The sequence below is a fragment of the Melopsittacus undulatus genome, chromosome 3 (genome assembly GCF_012275295.1).
Source record: "Melopsittacus undulatus isolate bMelUnd1 chromosome 3, bMelUnd1.mat.Z, whole genome shotgun sequence".
NCBI lineage: Eukaryota > Metazoa > Chordata > Aves > Psittaciformes > Psittaculidae > Melopsittacus > Melopsittacus undulatus.
The window spans coordinates 58,344,642-58,362,844 of NC_047529.1; the positions used below are offsets into that span (position 1 = coordinate 58,344,642).

At 40.3% G+C, this 18,203-nt stretch overlaps 1 protein-coding gene across 1 annotated transcript in view; it reads right to left on the reverse strand.

Annotated features, from left to right (window-relative positions):
• The window catches only part of PREP (prolyl endopeptidase), a 99,650-nt gene extending 82,087 nt beyond the window's left edge, over positions 1-17,563 (reverse strand). The window contains exons 1-6 of the mRNA XM_005154661.2: positions 17,345-17,563; positions 15,951-16,025; positions 8,372-8,505; positions 5,304-5,434; positions 2,341-2,550; positions 1,019-1,140 (exon numbers count right to left, since the gene is read on the reverse strand). Of these exons, the coding sequence (XP_005154718.1) occupies positions 1,019-1,140; positions 2,341-2,550; positions 5,304-5,434; positions 8,372-8,505; positions 15,951-16,025; positions 17,345-17,536 (864 nt within the window). The 5' untranslated portion in view covers positions 17,537-17,563. The remainder of the gene's footprint in view (positions 1-1,018; positions 1,141-2,340; positions 2,551-5,303; positions 5,435-8,371; positions 8,506-15,950; positions 16,026-17,344) is intronic.
• Positions 17,564-18,203: the final 640 nt, after the last annotated feature.

An 18,203-nucleotide genomic window follows, 5' to 3' on the forward strand; every position in this document is an offset into this window, starting at 1 on the left:
AAAAGTAGTTCTATAAAATGAATACCCCAAATCAGGGCAAATCATTTCATTTTCATCAAAAGCATCAAACCAAAAGAGACCCTATACAGAAACAAAATGTACTGATTAAACACAGTAGCTAGGAGAGTATGGAGAATTACAACAGGTTTTTCTCCACTGCAAAAAACACATCAGTTCCCTGATAAACACAATGATCACCACTACATTCCAACAACACTTAAAACAGTGCCTTCAATCAAGCACTGTTAAATCTAATACGAATAATAAAACACACATTAATTACAAAACTTAGGGTCTTTTGAATCATTCATGGAAAGCACAAAGCATGATTACCTATCATTGTTCACTGGGACTTTGCATAAGATAGTACTAGTTCAACAAAATAAGCTTAAGAAATCAATTCTAGCAGTTGCCTGTTTCAGTTCCAGTAACACGGTCCACACTATATTTGTGTTGATAAAACTTGCTGTAGGGAAACTGTAAAGTTTCTGTAAAGTCTCTACTGTAAACCAAACTGGATTAACAGTTTCTAACTTGCATGCCTCCATTTTTCAAGTAAGCAGAATTGATGCATTTCATTTTCAGGAAAGACATCACAAAAATAAATCTAAATAAAATAAATACATGGCAAGGAATATCTAGACATACTGATTATTGGAATAAGCTTTTTGTGCAGTGACTTGAGGCTGCAGCTCAACACTAACTAAGAAGAAACTAAAACAGTGACACACTGTCTATGAAATGATCCTTCTGTGTCCTGGAATGTTTATCAGTGAAGTGTCTTCAGTGAAGAAAAAGGGTATGTGATTGTGTCATTATAGGCTTGAGGACCAATTTAAAGCAAACTAGACAATCTTATTTTCAGTAATTCTTAGTCAATGATTCTTAGCTGAGTGATCAACTCTGCAACACTAATGAAAAGTGTTTAACAAAATGTTTTCTGATTTGTAGCTACTATCAGTATTAGAAACTGAAAAACTGAATATAATGATGACAAGCTTCAGGGTGTTTACCATACCTCAGCTCCACCCATCCATTTTGGCTCATCAGGAAATTCAGCACATAGGATATCTTCTGACTGGTTAGTTCCTAATACATGATAATGCAGCTTTTGGTGCAGATTAGTGGAGGTCTCAGTACCTAGTGAAATGAAGATATTTAAACCAATTAGTTCTTAAGGAAATGCAGCAACTAAATAAAACCCTTAGAAAATTCTGTATTCCTTTGAATATAAAAGAATAATTTAGCAGAGAGAACTAGAACTGCCTTCAGTCCACAACCATTCACCTCAAAACAAACACTTCCCTACAAGACAAAACAGAACATCAAACCATGCTGCAAACCTGTTACCTTTCCTTTTATTGCTGACAATACATTGTTTGAATTTAAAGATGCACCACATCAAGGTCTGCTTTCTATAAATACTCACCAAGCAAAGAAAACCAACAATCCCTGCCACCCTCTAATGCTGTTTTTGGTGCCATTTCACCCTGGGCAACTAAGGGAGATTTACTGCTAATTAAGATTCCTAGAAACCTTCATATTTCATTGAAAACAAAACAAGAGAAGTCTTTTAAAGCACTGCATGAGGTGCTACTCGATTATTTTGTTGTTCCTGTTGTTGCTGTTGTTCCAAGAGTTCACCTTCTGAACTACAAACATAATTAAACATAAAAAACAGAAGGTCAGTATCTAACTTGCAGGTCTGGTAAAATGACAGGCTGCAAAAGCAAAAGCTCTCTCCAAGGTTTAATGAAAAGCACAGCTCCAAAAGAAACTTATCAGTAGTACTGCCTTATAATAAGAGCTGCTAAATTACTTCCCTACTGATGCTCCTCAGCAATTCCACTTTTTGCACTGCTCCTTGAATTTTGCTAGCATAAACATTTTGTGTTGCTGTGCTGTGAACCACAGATTAATTATTCTGGCTGTATAACAAAAACCTTATGCCCCAGATTGCTGGGGCATATCTGGTCAATCTCCCAAGCCACTTCACCTATCCCACATAAAAATGAATAAGGAGATCTAAGCAAACTGTCACTAGACATCAAATTCCAGCCTTTCATACACTTTGTATGAAAGCTAAATAAATCATTGCAGAGAAAAAGAAAAGGAGCAGCAAACTTTTAAGAGAAAGACAGGGACAGACAGACAAGAGGATACTCACACTAACTGAGCATAGGTTTTGGTAATACAAGACATAATATGATATTTAATTGTATAAAATAGTACAGCTAGTCATTTCAATATAATCTCATAGAGCTAATTGTCTGTTACACCAATTTACTGAAAAGGCAATTTTGCTTCCCCAAAGCATGCAATCAGTACAGCCATACTTACCATCGCTTTTCCCATCTTGTGTTGGATAGCAGTTATAGAACATGCCTTTTCCATCATGAGTCCATGCCATGCAACTGAATTTAACTCTCTCCAATGTGTCAGGAAGATCCTCAGGACCTTCTACTTTCATAAACTTGATAGTAACCCAATCAGAGCCACTAGAACTCAGGCCATACGCAAAGTATTCACCATCTTCACTGAATGCATAACCTAGGAAATTGGAGTCAAGCAAAATAAAGTAACAAACAGCAAAAGGGATCAATATTTTCAAGAAAGTGTTATTTTGCCACACAACTTATTATTTACTACAGGCTAACCAAATCCCAATGAAAGAGAGGTGAAATTAGGAAGTAGTTAAAAGAACTATGTTCAGTGAACGCTGAGAGAAGAGGGTATGTTCTCTAAAAGACAGTGCAAGCAATTATATCTGCTATCACTTGGGATTCACAGCATTTTCCTAGTCTCTGTGGATTTCGAGTTGTTCACAGATATGAGTCCAGGCATGCATACTTGGAAAGCATGCACATATCATTTATCCCCAACAAATGAATTATGATTTGAATAATAATAACTTTTCCTTCCCTGAGTTTGGAGGAGAAGTGGAGACTGAAAATGCACACAGGTAGAGAACTTGAAGTGAGATTTCAGGAGAGAAACAGTAGCAAAGAAGTCAACAGAAACTGAGATGCAAGCAATGCATCCTGAAATATAGCAAATAACACTTCAATACTGGAGTCACTGAAAACTAGACCCTGCAGAAACTATCAAAACTGAAGTAACTGGAAAAATCCGCCACTAGATGCAAATGGATTAATCGCCAGTATGCTTTCTAAAAACTTTGATATATATGTTGCTCTATCCAAACTGAGGAAAACATGATTCTGAAAAAAACTCAAGAGCATAGCTGATAAATATCAAACTCACTCTTGCAAATCAACTCAAGTGAGGAGATTAAATTATCATAGGCCTGTACAGACCTCAAACTACTGAAAAACCACACAAGCAAGATGCATTTCATAGAAGTAGTAGGTTTGAGAGGCACCATTGTGCCTTCCTAACGTACTCTCCCCGTAAGAAAACAAAAGTGGCCATTCTAATTCAGAACAAGATTCCACCTAGCAGTCCTCAGAAGTAACCACAATGAGATGCTTACAAGAGCAAGAACAATGCAAGCACATGTACTATTTTCCTTATTCTTGCAACCTCTGACAGCTTTTAGCTTAGGAGACTTCATTTACATGAAGTAGCTGGTTCATAATCCTCAATGCTTCCCTCCTCCTTGATCTTGTTCAGCTTGCCTTTAAACCCAGTTTTTTGCACCAAAAAATGTCCATTGGTAAGGGGTTCTACAAATCTACTTGTGGCATGAACCATCACCTTCTTTTATTTGCTCTGGACTCGACTCCACTGCCTTAGTTTGATAACCCCTAATTCTTGTAATAGAAAAAGGACGATTAACCAACCCCTTTTAGCTCTCTCTCCATGCTACTGCATGCCACAAAAGATTCCATAGGCCTCTTATTATATACCTTGTAAACTGTCCCTTTTCCAAGCTGATTGATCCAGGCACACTCAGTTGTCTCTGACCTTTGCTCCACACCATCAATTGTTCCTACTGCCCTCCTCTGAACTGTATTTCAGAGCCCCTTTTGAGCTGAGGGGACAAGAACTATATTTAGTATTCAGTGCTACTTTATAAATCTCTGGGTTGCTAATGTAATGGTGTCTTCTGTTTCATTTTCTATTTCCTTCTTAATAATTTCTGATACTTGATGTGCTTGTTTGGCTTCTACCGATAACCAGGCTGACATTTTCATGGAACTATTACAGACTAAGAATTGTTCCCAAGTGGTCATGGTCAGTTCAAAGTCCATTCCATCTATTCCTCTACAAATGAGATTTGGATTGCTTGTCCCAGTGCTTCATTTAATTTATCTGCACAGAGACTTTTGCTTGTTAATTTATTGCCCATTTGCTATTGCAAACATCTTCTTGCAGCTCTTCAGTCATTCTTCAGCTTTCACCTGGAACAACTTTGTATCTTCACCAGCACTGCTGCCTCACTGCTCACTCGTTTTTCTAAGAAATATGAACATAGTGAACAGTGCGAGTACTAGCATAGCCCCTGATAGAACTCTACTTATGATTTCTACTTTGACAGTTGATCAGCTATTCCTGTCTCTGCCTTTAAATAAATTATGTACCAACATCAGGAATTTCCTCTTCCTGTTCCATGGCTGTTGGTTCTCTAAGTGCATTAGGAAAGAAACTTTGTCACAAGCTTTTTTAGAAATACAGAAAGGTTATATGAACCCAATTCCTTATACCCACAGTTTAAGGCAAGGCTTCTCACTCAGGAAAGCCATATTGATTCTTTTCAAGTAGATCACACTTAGAGATGCATCCACTAATTCTGATTCTGCCCTTTATTTTTATCAGCTGGTCTTGAACAGATTTAAAGGCTTCTAGGTCCAAGACTCTTGCTTCTACAATAACCCAACAGGGAGTGGGAAAATGAGCAGCTAACTCAAGTTAAAAGCAACAAAGTAAACACAACTAATTTTGTGATTCTCATAAAAGTTAATGTTACATTCCTCCACAGTCTCTAACTTTCTGGCTTGTGTTAAAGATACAAAATACAATTTTAAGAAAATTAGTCAATATAAAAACATATGCTTTTCTTTTCTTGCTACAGACAGCCTCAAGATTGGTTCATATTTCAGTGGAAACTTGCTACAGAATTGTGAAAAAAGATGCTGAGAAACTAAACAAAGTTAATTGTGAACACAATGTAGATTTAGAAGTAGTCTTCTGAAACACTATACAAATCCACATGTCTATTGTGACTACTTTAATTAAAACAAGCAACTCTAGCCATACATTTGTATGTGAAGAACTGGAAACCATTTCCAACTTCTGCTAAAGACCCAGACTTACTCAGCAGGAACTTCCATCTCACTGACCTCGTAAAGCTACAGTGCCATCGTCAGAAAGCTTATTTGGATCAAGAAAAACTTTGGCATCGGCATCCAAGGAATCTTGTACATATAAAACACGCTGGTTCTGCAGTCCTGTATTGTAGAAATGGAAATACCTAAAAGAACACACGAGGTAAAAATAAGTAGGAAGAACTCGAATTTTCAGGTAGACAAGTGTGAAAAACTTCTATGAGCTTGTCACAAAGTGGAAAACAAACAAACAAAAAGACAGATAAATATATAAGACAAACACAAGCTTCAAGGCAGGGTAGGAATCCTGGTTTCCTCTGTGGCCAATAGGGATTTAACCACCCTCTCTTTTTCGCCCCTTATTTCAGAGGAAGCCCAGACACCAATTTCTAGGCCTCTAAAAATGGGAAGAATCTCATCCCGGTAATACAGATTGTACAGTAGAGACTGTAGGATATATTCAAAACAAAAACTGCATTTGACACAGTTCATTTCAAATAAAGCCAAGTATACTATAAACTCTACATAACTCGCTATGTTAAAACAGCTCCGGCAGCCTTATAATTTCTCTGTTACAAGTATTGCTGCAGGTTCCCATTCCCTGTTCTAAGCTCTGTTATTCATACAGCTACATTCAATCTGCATCCAGTGGCAGACAGATGCTCAAATGAAACAACTGAAATTTTCATCTCTATTTCCCACTGTCTCTAAAACTGTATGTTTTGAAAAAGTTGCAGAAGCAGAGAATTACAGAATTCTCTTTTGTTAGGGACACTCTTCACATCGTAAGACAGTACACAGCTCAAAGAAATAAATATCTCTATGTAATTCATATGTACTACACTTTCCTTCTTTCATAGGACTTCCAAATTTTACTACACAAACCTGTGACTTAACAAATCGAACAGCAGCTTCACCTGGAGGAACAAGGAAATTTATGGAGTAATGTTCAAACCTACATATAATTTTACATATTCCCTGAGACTGTGCAATATTTGGATACAACTGTGGGAACCTGGTAAACCCAGAAGGGGAAACTATACTCACAAAGGCCTGGCTAACAATCTGAGCTAGTAATATGTTCAAATACTAACAATAATGTTCAATGAGTGACAAAATTGAAAGATTCAGAGGAGTAGAAGATACAAAGTTTTCCATCTGACCATACATTTTCTAGCCAATTTCATCTCTGAAATACTGGGCCATAAGCTTGGAAACAAAGGTCAAAAAATGTGACAGACACACCACCTCTCTGAGCACTCTTCCCTCCTGCAGATTCTACAAAACAGCATTTCAGACACTGTCTTTAGCACGTATTCTTCAGCAGAACATTGGAGAAATTAAATTTAAGAATTTCTAAGTGTCACAGGAAGTTTAGACAGTTCTTCAAATAGAACAGTTCCTCTCCCTGCCCCTTACTAAGTGTTACTTAACATGTTAGATCCTTCTTGATCACCTCAAACACCATAACACATGATTTTGAAACCCCTGTGATTTAAGTTTAGCATGTGTCAATAAACAAGAGTAATACTAAAAAACACCCTAAGATGACATCTATTAAAATCAAAGTAAACTGTCATAAGCTAAAGCACATTAAACTCCTGGTATAAATGTTCTTCCTGGAGGACAGTGTGTTGCATCAAATTAAGCCTTATCTCTAGTGGAGACTATATTCATCACTGCCATGAACACTTCTTCAAGATCAAATTTCAACAGCATTGAAGATAACCACACGCAGGCATGTTTGCACTGTACATGGAGAATGGGTCCAAGAATCCAGAGCAGTCACTGACCAGGCCTGCTCCAGAATCTGATTCAGCACAGCTACATTTGCATGAGCATCACATACAAAATACTCTTTGCCTGACTGGACCAAAAAGGCCTATTCTGGATGCAACACTGCCCTAAACACCTCCATAGTTTCTGGGCTTAAACCTCACACTGTCATGCCATGCTACATCAGTGACAAACCAACATCAGCTTGGGTTCACTTGTCACAGTGTACTTTCACAAAAACCCACACAGTACAGACTTTTCCTCCCTTAGTAACAAGTACCCATATCTTCCTCACAGCAGAGAACAGATAACTAAAGAGTAGCAGATTTTCCTCAATATCTGTGCAGAAATCTTAAGGCAATAAGACATCTTCTGCACTTTCCTTTGGATGACAGTGAAAACATACATGGTATGCCTGGGTGCCCACTCAACAAAGATGAAATAAATTGAAAATACCACAAAAGATAATTTGTGTTTCACATGATTTAAGAATGGTTAGTTGTTTAATACTATCTATTTTTCAACTGCTAAAACAGTCTTTAGATGTTACTAAGTTAACAAGCAGTTTAATCCTTTTACTCCCTTCCTCTAGGATATTGCTAGTGTTTCTCAAAGAGTTCACAAAATTGAGTAGCAGCTGGAGTCTCCAGACTTCGGGTAAGCCACAGAAGCACCACCTCTTTGCCTAACCACAACATTAAAACAAGTAGGCTAGATACTGGAATACAGGAAGGTTTGTTTATTTCTTAGAAGACAGATCTTTTTGCATCAGTTGCCTTAAGTCCTTCAAATGATTCTTCCCCTATCCTCTTCAGGTACAGGTTCAGTTTTTCACAAGAGAATCCCACTGGCTATGACTAAACAAAAATCCTACCAGCTGCTCAAAGTACAACCAACATAAGAGCAGCGTTTCAGTGAATATTCAGAACAATATGCACATGACAGACTTGTGCTGTTTTCAACATGAGGTGCCTTTAACTATACTGACAGGGACAAACCCTGAAAGGAACTCTTGAAAGTTTTACTTTTAAAAAAGTCATTCTACAAAGTTGTCTGAGTTTTGATAAACTCACAGATCTTCCAATGAACCAACAAGACAACAAAAACATCCAAGAAGATAGTATGACTGGGAACTGAAGATAGTCAAGCACCTTGTGCTCTGCATCAGGCAACCATATATATTAACAATGGCTTACTTTTCCTACTTCCCAACTATAAAGGAATTAATACAATTTATAATTTGTTTCATTACTAGTAGTTGCTTTTTACTTGCTTCATCATCACCTACAAAGACATTCCTCACATACCTTTTTCCTTTCTTGAAGTGGCAACTGTACTTAGGATAATCGTAGAGTTCAGTCATTCGTTCTTTGAACAGTCCTCTGACAGGACACTGCTCGAGAAAGGGTACTGTAAGCTTGTTCTGAGCCTCCACAAATGCCTGAAAGAAAACAATCCCCCCAAAAGAGACATGAACTCAAGCAGAAACATAATACCCAGAGGAAATCCTATTTTCTGAAGTAATGCATCACAGACATCTTCCCCACATATAGGTCATATGAAGTGTTACACCTGAAGATTCTTACACATTTACATTATGGGATTCTGGGTAGGGAGTCCTCATTAAGGACTGTAGTGATAGGACAAAGGGTAATGGGTTAAAACTTAAACAGGGAAGTTTAGATTGGATATAAGGAGGAAGTTCTTTACTGTAAGGGTGATGAGGCACTGGAATGGGTTGCCCAAGGAAGTTGTGAATGCTCCATCCCTGGCAGTATTCAAGGCCAGGTTGGACAGAGCCTTGGGTGACACGGTTTAGTGTGAGGTGTTCCTGTCCATGGCAGGGGGGTTGGAACCAGATGATCTTAAGGTCCTTTCCAATCCTAATTATTCTATAATTATGCCACAATACTGTAGTAAGACTGATCTTATATCCTGAATAACTTCTTTCCAGGGCACGCACTGAGGAAGCCAATGTTCTGGGCCAAAACAGCCCAGATTCCTGCCATTACTCTTAAAAAAACCCAAACAAGCAACCAAAAAAACCACCCAAGCCTCATGCTTTTAAAAACTGTCTTTATATTTATCTAAATGGTATAGAAAAGCTACAATATATAGCCTTGAGATAACATCTTTGTTATCTTCCCTTACTTCGTCACAAATATACATCACTTCAATATTCTACAATAGCTTAAGAAACTGATAAAGAAGAGAGTCCCTTTTGCCCACAGACAGCACTACTATTTCAAGAGTCGGAAAGGGCTGAAAGATGATACAAAACATCATGTGCACTATCTGTTCATCCTATTAACATAACACAGAGGATTAGTCCCAGACAGTATTTCCTGGAAAGGTCAAAGCACTGTTAACAGATCAGTTCTTAGTTACAAGAGGCAAGAGTACCTAATCTTGAAGAAGATAACTTTGAGGAGTCCGATTTCTTTCTCTCAGTCACAAACACTTAAGGACAGTGGCCAAAACCATTACTACTCCAGCTTTTTTGTATGGGCTGCCACTCCCATACCATGCACAGAAAAAAAAAGGCACTCAGTTGGTGTTCCACCATTTCTATTTATAGCACAGTACATTAACATAAAATTAATACCTAATTGTCTTAAGGGCAACCACAGCTACTAAGAAGCAGACATGCAAGCTCTTCAGTCTCTAACATAGAGCAGGACACAGTATAAGTGGTTGATTCACTGCCAGATATCACAATGATGGCTGCAGTATCACTCTTGGACCCAAGCCTCTTTCCTCCAGCCCTAAATGCTGTCCACTCATCTCTTGCTTACACAGGTCTCTTTCCCAGTTGCTCTGAAAGATGCTATTGTTTCTACCTGTCATAAATCAGTCACACAACAAGCATATGAACACAGGACAACTACAAACAACAACAGTGAACTGCACATAAACAGCAGGGCTACAATCCATATTCCGTAAATTGTGTTTCACAGTTCTTCAGAAAAGCCAGCTGCTGTACAGAATGCCTGGCACACATTCACCAATTGCTATGAATGTTTACTCATTTACTAATTCTTCAAGTGAAAAGAGGAAAGAATACAACATAAAACCCTTTCAGCAGCATTTTACAGACATGTCACATGGTGAGAAGTAAGCACATGGGGCAAGTAGAGGGACACTCCCTCCCATTTGCCTTGCTGACACAGCAGTGCATAGCCAACAGCTGCACTACATGCCAAGCTGTGTTTTCAGAGGCTTGTCAGGCCAAAAGGTAAAGGTGAAAGTGCATTAATTATGGTCAGTCTCCACCGGAGATGTGTTTGTTCATGCCTAGCAAAGCATACAGAAACTGATAAGCTTTAAACACGTGAGTGCAGAATTAGTAATGCTCTAAGAGCACTGGGCTAAGTGCCGAAATATACTAGTTTAACAATACGTGGTTTGGCTACACATAAGTCAACACTCAAGGATGACATAAGAAAGCAAGCACTATAGCACTGAAAATTAACAGATTCAGAAGGCTTTTGGACTTTTGGACCTTTATTCAAAATTAGACTTTACACATCAGCAAGAATCAAGTCAGGAAATGACACCTTAAGAAAAAGGGAAAAGGTGAATGTATTGCCAAAGAAAGGCAAATTTCTGCTTCTGTTCTCCATTTGAGGATCATAGTGGCATAGACAGCTTTAACACCCAGCATGGCAGTACAGCACAACCCAGTAGTAACTAAAAAATAACATGCAGCTTCCACCCACCCCCCACCCCCCCACAATCAGATGATGTAAGAACTTAACAAAATCTACCCAAGAATTATGTGTATCTGAGTTTGTTTTCTCTAAAAGGAAATGTAAATTTTAAAGACCACATACACAAAAATCTAGACAGCACATGCTACACAAATAAACTACTCAAATTGTTGTGACATTTTCAGAGCAAAGATGTCTTTAAAATACATGTGTAAAACCATCCATTGCACTGAATGGGCAAAAGCACTTTCCAGTTGCATTTACTGGACAGAAACTGGCACACATCTCTTTCGTATGTCAACAGCGCAATCGAAACAGTAGCATCACTGCAAAGGCATACTGGAACTGTGCCTTACTCACTTCTAACTGCATAGCCACATCTTAGCACATCTGCTTTCATTACCTTCATTTCATTCAAAGAGGAGACACCAACCTTTCTTTACAAACATGGTAAGAATGCACAACAGCATGCTTACATACTAACTACTGTACTCACAGCTGAATTAGTAGTAATTCTGCTTCTACAGAAACTTAATATAGTTTCCCCCTTTCCTCTCAGTATGCACCAAAGATTCGAAGACTATTTATAAAAGGGAATGATGCTGCTATTTGAAAAAGGGAGGTAGGAATTACAGGTTTTTGAAAGAGTTCCACCGAGAAACCAGCCCAGTTTGGGAACTCTGTTGTTCTTACACTTTTGAGCACAGGGTTGTTCTTATGTTCAAAAAGCAATAGATAATTGAAACATTGCTCTACAGGAACAGGTGTCAGCAGAAACTTTCAGAGTAATCCACTCCATCCACCATGTTGAGCTAAACAGTTGCCACCCAGGATATAGGGCTAACAGTAACTGTGTATCTTCATAAGCCTATACAGAAAGATTCTTATTTTACCTGTAGAAATCTACATCTCTTGATTGATTGTAAGCACTGAACCAGGAGACAATTTGCTAGCAGAAGAAATGACAGATTAAGGGTCTAAGTGAAAGACTTTGCTATGGTCTAAGAAATTGCTTATTTCCCACAAACTGTAAAAACAAACCAAGAAGTTGAAAAGTCCCTCCAAGTCAAACCCAGGAGCACAGTAAAAGTGTACATTTGCAGTTGTGGCCTATTTTGTCATCAGAAGTGTTCTACCAGTGTAACACAACTTTTCAACTATGCTGGAGATAATTCCTCAGTCTATCTTGAAGGTCAATGCTAAATAGTAGCAAAGCACGAACCCTGTCCATTTCCTGTCCAACATGAGGCAGGAACTTTCCCATCTGATCAGGGGCTCAGTTTTTATTTATGTATCTGGTGAAAGGAGTTTTGTTTGCTTACTGCTGCACATGACTACTCCAGCCAAGCATACAGATGGGAAAAAAAATGCATGTAGATCATGAACTTGAAAGAACATACTTCTTGAACAACCGCTTTTCCGAAAGAGATTGAGGATGTGGCTTGATGAGCTTAATCAGCAATAAGACTGAGCATCTGATAAGAAAGAGTTTTGCTTAGCCATCTGCAGATTTCAATAATCTCTTTTTTGTAGCAGATTATATATACACTATATATGAAATACAATCATCTTAGTGACCCGACTGAAAAAATTCTAGACCTATTTGGCTTTCACCTAATTAAAAGTAGTCTGTAGGCAGGAAAGATCCCACTCCTGAACTATCTAAGATCCAACTATCATGTGGCCTTGGAGTGACCTAGATTAAACATATGCGCCAATAAAAAACTAATTCACCACAGGCCTCTTTCCCAGAACATCACCTTGCTATACCCATGCAACAGAGGGACAGAAGCATGCCTATTCGTGCAAGAAGGGGAATGAGGACAGAGAGAAACCACAGAACTACCTGACTTAATGGAAACCTGCAAACTATGGTGGATCAGGTACTCTCACTGCAAAAATACCTGATAAAGCCAATTACCAAAAAACTCCACCAACCCCACCCTTCTATGTTCACTTGTTTGTAAGATGCTAACTGTCAAAGCCCACAAGATCATTTGGGCTAGCCACAGAGGCAATGAGCACTATTCTTTATGCTCATAGCTGTTGCAGGTAATTTCTTTCAGTCACAGCCCTGTTAACCCTACAGTGGGCATCAGGTGAAACTACCATGAAAATTCTAGAGTTAAAAACTACCTCACTTGCCTTTGCCTCTTTCTCCATGCTTCAAGAAATAGTAAAATTGATGTTTCACTGATCCTATCAACACAGAAACAAACACCTACCCATTTATTTTCTGTGACCACACCTATGGTTGACATGACTATTTCGGCTACGTCTAGAAAAGCAGAATTCCAACATATCTGTGTATCTAATCAACAGCACACATTAAAATAATTTTAATTGTTTGCACGCACAAAACGATTCCTAACTTAGTAAATTAATGACATTCAGTCTCCATTTTTGGTACAAACCAGAATTTTCAGTGTTACACGTACTCAAATCAAACAAGCAAGCATGTTGTAAACTGGAACCAAATAAGGGCTCTTTCACTACAAATGAGCATTGATGACCAAGGAATTCCTCTTCTAGCTCTGTACTTAACACAAAGAAAATTAAAGGTAACCTATTGCTGGAAACTTACACAGGATATTTTGACTTTTCTCCAAAATAAATGGAGGTTTAGGATATTAATGACTGTATAAAGAGAGAAAGCTACTTGGAGGAAGAATGGGAAGGACACAGGTCTCAAGGTCAGTGACATGAAGGCTTGAAAAGCCTACAAAGGATGCTCCAAATTCGCTGTGAAGACTGCACAGTCATTCAACTGCCTCTATACTAGTGTCTGGTTATTCTTTGATCTGGTAGGTGCAAAATGGCTATTCTGCAGGAGTTCTGCAAACTATCTCAAGAACTTGGGAGATAAAACTATTTAGAAAAGTGAGCAAGAGTGGCCATCAGCAACCTCTGCTGCAGAGCACAAAGAAGTGGATAATAAAGCAGATGAAAGGAATTTAGGACTTCAAGATTTATTCTTTTTTTTGGCCTCTTCTATGAAAAAGGTACAAAAGCAAAATACTTTATTTCCCTTTGTGCATTAACTCCTGGAATTTTTGAAAAATATGACATACATAAGAACTCCCTCGACTCTTTCCATCATACTACTACTGCACTGCAAAATTCTGCCAAGGCATGTGTTTTTAGAGTGTAGGCAAGTAAGATTTAACAATATTTTCTTTTCATCAATATGACATCTTGTGTCTCAATTGCTGCATTGTTAGGAAGATGTTATAATCCCCCACTCCTTATTTTGCTTCCTATATAAACTACAATCTCTGGAGAATGAGATTCACCCTTCTCCAACTGTTCTCACCCAACCTGTTCACAGTGTGTCGTAAGAGAATTAAACACTGCCAGGTCTTGATATTTTCTCAATCCTTACTCTTCCATAGGATCCTGTAAACCACTTTGATATTTGAAAGGTCTCTATGAAAGAAAGATATAACCATATCTCCCCACACATACTTCTCTCTGAATCTGGCACAAACTATTGTATGTGTATTCTTTCTTAAGGATGCCAAAATCAAAAAATCAAAATACTCCCAACTTTCCACATATATAATTTTCAATGTTATCCTGGGTTCAGCAGTAGCAGTCGTTTTTCTCCTTCTTAGTAGCTGGTGCAGTGTTGTGTTTTTGACTTTGAGGCTGGGAACAGCGTTGGTAACACAGATGTTTTTAGTTGCTGCTCAGTAATGCTTACTCTGACCATGGACTTTCTGAGCCTCATGCTCTGCCAGGGAGGAGAGGAGGCCAGGAGGAAGCAGAGACAGGACACCTGACCCAAACTAGCCGAAAGGGTATTCCATACCACAGCACATCATGTCCAGTATATAAACTGGGGGTAGTACCCCAGAAGGGCTAGATCACTGCTTGGGTCGGGCTGGGTATTGGTCATCGGTGGTGAGCGGTTGTATTCTTTCCCCTTGTTATTTCCTTTATCATTATTATTATTGGTGATAGCAGTAGTGGTTTTCTGTTATACTTTAGTTATTGGACTGTTCTTATCTCAGCCTGTGGGAGTTACATTCTTTCAATTCTCCTCCCCATTCCTTCAGGAGCGGAGATTGAGGGAAAAAGAAGTGGGGGAGCGAGCAAGCGACTGCATGGTTCTGAGTTACCGGCTGAGCTTAAACCATGAAAAATGTTATTGTCAGTGCCAGTTTTTCAATAAACCCTGTTCTCAAATGGACCTTCTTAATCCACATGAGCCTTTATATATATTGATAGATTTGTAAGAAGGCAACTGGATCCTAACTGTACAGGCAGTAAGTTCTATTTGACCACCTTTTAGTTCATCAAGATGTATCATGTAAGCACATAGATGAGAGAATCTAGAAGGAATCTCACTAATGGACAGCCACCCTGCAGAATATTTTTAAACAGAGATCCTACCCTCCATCATCTTTCTGACACTGTAACACATGCTAGATATACACCAGTGGTTTAGATCTGGAACTACAGTTATCACAAAGTTATTAGCCATTACAGAGGAAACCCCTTCCACACTGTCACCTACCACTTTCTGGCCATCACCCCTGCAATGCCCTGTGCCTTGACTATCAGAGGAACTGGCTCACCCTCAGAACAAGCTTTTTCATTATTATCTCTCAGCAAAAGACCAGTTCCAGAAGCACAGGCTAGCTACACCAGACTGCAGGCTGAAAAACACTGCAACATCTGCAATAAGAGACACTAATAAAGCCTAACTTCAGGAGGAAAATGGGTTTGACTGTTTTTTAAAAAGGGATAAGAAAATAAAAGATTCATATACTGTCATACAAAGAAAGCAAGCCAAAGGAGTTTTCTTTCTACCCTTTTTTATTATGGCAATTATGGCATTTATTATTTATTATGACAAATTTAGATGCACTTAGGACAGTGGATAAAGCACTCTAAAATCAGAGTGTTTCCCTTCAGTGTGACGACATCATCTTGAGCATTCATATTGTCCAAGAAAAATGGGTCCAAGGCCAAAACAAGGTCTAAAGTTTTCCATATTCTGTTACCTAGGTTATACCAAGTGTCTTAGTCTTTCCCCCACTAACACAAAGGTACAAAATAATGGCATTGCTGTTGGCTCCAAAAAGCCTTGGCAGGTTCTTGAAAAACAGAGTACCCATGCTGTAAACAGGAACCATGTTGAGACAGCTACTCCCATACAAAGAAAGGTTACCTTTGTCTGTTCACTGTCAGGATCTTCCAGCCAGCAGTATGGGTCGCTTATTTTACAGCCATGATAATCCAACACCTGAATTTATAAAAGACAGTACTTTAAAAAAAGATATGCACAGATGCTATTCATCAAGGAATGACAACCATCGAGATGATGGGTATTTGGGAATTTCATGAAAACAGTGCTAAGACACAAAGGAAGAGAAAAGCAACACCTTGCTCACACATGAGTTGCTAATATTACCATCCTTTGATGGCACCAAGGCAGCAGACTTGTCCTCACAAAATATACAGAGCACCAGGGAAATATATAATACGAATACAAACTCCTTGTACAAGATAAGACTAGTAAAGTAATAATAAGAATAAAAACAAACCATGAAATAACAAAAAAACACCCCCCCAAAAAAGCCCAAATCTCAAAATACAGTGTCCAAGTCAAATCACGAAACCTGATTACCAGATGCTCCCAAAATATGCCCTGGCTGCTACTGCTACTCACAAACATGTGAGTGAAGTACATCCATAAACTGAAACTAACCAAACAAAAAACGTAACAAAACACAAAAGACTAACCCACATAGCTGAATTTATCTGCTTCCTTTCTCCAATGCACAAAATAAGACCAGACACCTGCCGTCAGGAGTTGCATAGTTCAGCCTTTCAGTCAACTATGAAAGCAAATACTTCAAGTTTTTCCAGTATTGGCTCATGTTGGCAAGCATTTTGGTTTAGAAGTAACGTTAGTTCTGTAAATAATTCCTGTACTCGAACCTTTGCAGAAGGCAAAGACAACTGAACCCATTTCAGCCAAACTTCCACTATAATCCTTGCGTATCAAGTTATTACGGATCACAAGGAGATGGAACTACTTTACAGATGTGCCATCGTTTAAAAACAGACTACCTGTCTCTCTGCACGCAACTACAGCCCTCGTTGAGGCCTGGACTTCCTTGTCCGCACAGCCGTGCTGAAGCGGCAATCTGCACGCCGGCCCGGCAGCCGCCAATCCCGCTCCCATTGCTACCCTGTGGCCCCAGCCCGGCTCCCGGCCCGGCAGCCGGCCCCGGGCGGCGCTAACGCTGCACACGCGAGACGTGCCCGCAGGCACCGGCACGACGGGCAAGAATCCTGCTTCTACCCAGCGCCCGGCAGCCGCTGCGGCCCACGGCCGCTAAAAACCCCACACCCTTTGAAGAGAGTGCGCTGCGGTTTTAACAGCCGAGGCTGAACAAAGCCCCGACAGCGGAGACAGCACTAACACCCCTCCCCCGAGGCGGCCCACCGCAGCACGGAGGAGGCTGTCGAAAGAGGCTGTCCCGCGGCCGGGCCCGGCAGCCGCCACACGCCATCCGCCACACGCCGGCGGGCCGCCCCGGCGAGTGTCCTACTCACGGCAGTCTCGTCGCGGTACACCGCGGGGTACTGGAAGGCCTGCATGGCGGGCAGCGGCGGAGAGCGACAGGAAGAAGAGGAAGATGAGGAGGACGAAGAGATGCGCGGAAACGACCACGGGGCTACGGCTCGAACTGTAGCTGCAGCCGGCAGCAAGCGTGCAGCACGGCCCAGGAGGAGCGGAGCCGCCATCCGGCCCGGCCCGCCCCCTGTCGGCGAGCCGAGTCGCACAGCGCTGCCTGCAGGGAGCCGCCGCACTGGCACCAGCGGGCTGCTGGGAGCTGCGCAGGCGGCTCCGGGCCGGCTGAAGAGGGTGGCCGCGGGTATGTGCACGGACTTTGATCTGTGCTCGTCCCGCCTGGCGCGCCTTGCTCTGGCACTGGAGTTGTTTCGCTGTCACCACATAGTAAATGCTTAGAAAAAAGAATAACGGGGTTTTATTCATTCAGCTTATTTTTACTCTCACTCCCCACCTTAACGCAGGGTGTGTGGGGAGCTCAGGCTGTGCACTGCCGGGAAGACAGCGGCTATTTCACGGGTGGGGGCTCAGACTGCTCGAGGCTCACCCAAACTTTGAATACATTTCCATTTCAAACATGCTTCTCCACACGCTACCGAATCTCCCCTTCACCCTAAAAGCAAAGGCTCCAGCATACCAGCCTGGCTTTGGTTTTGTCTTGCTCACTGCCTGCATTAGGTGCTCTGATCCACCACCTGTGCAGCCAGTCCGGTGTTTCAGGTGGGTAACTCCGGGCTCACCCCCCAGGTATTTGTTTTACAATAGTTTTCTGGGTTAGAAAACTTGCAAACGTTTTTCCTTCATCAAGATTTTCCTTCCAGGTAGTGACCTAGGGTAGCC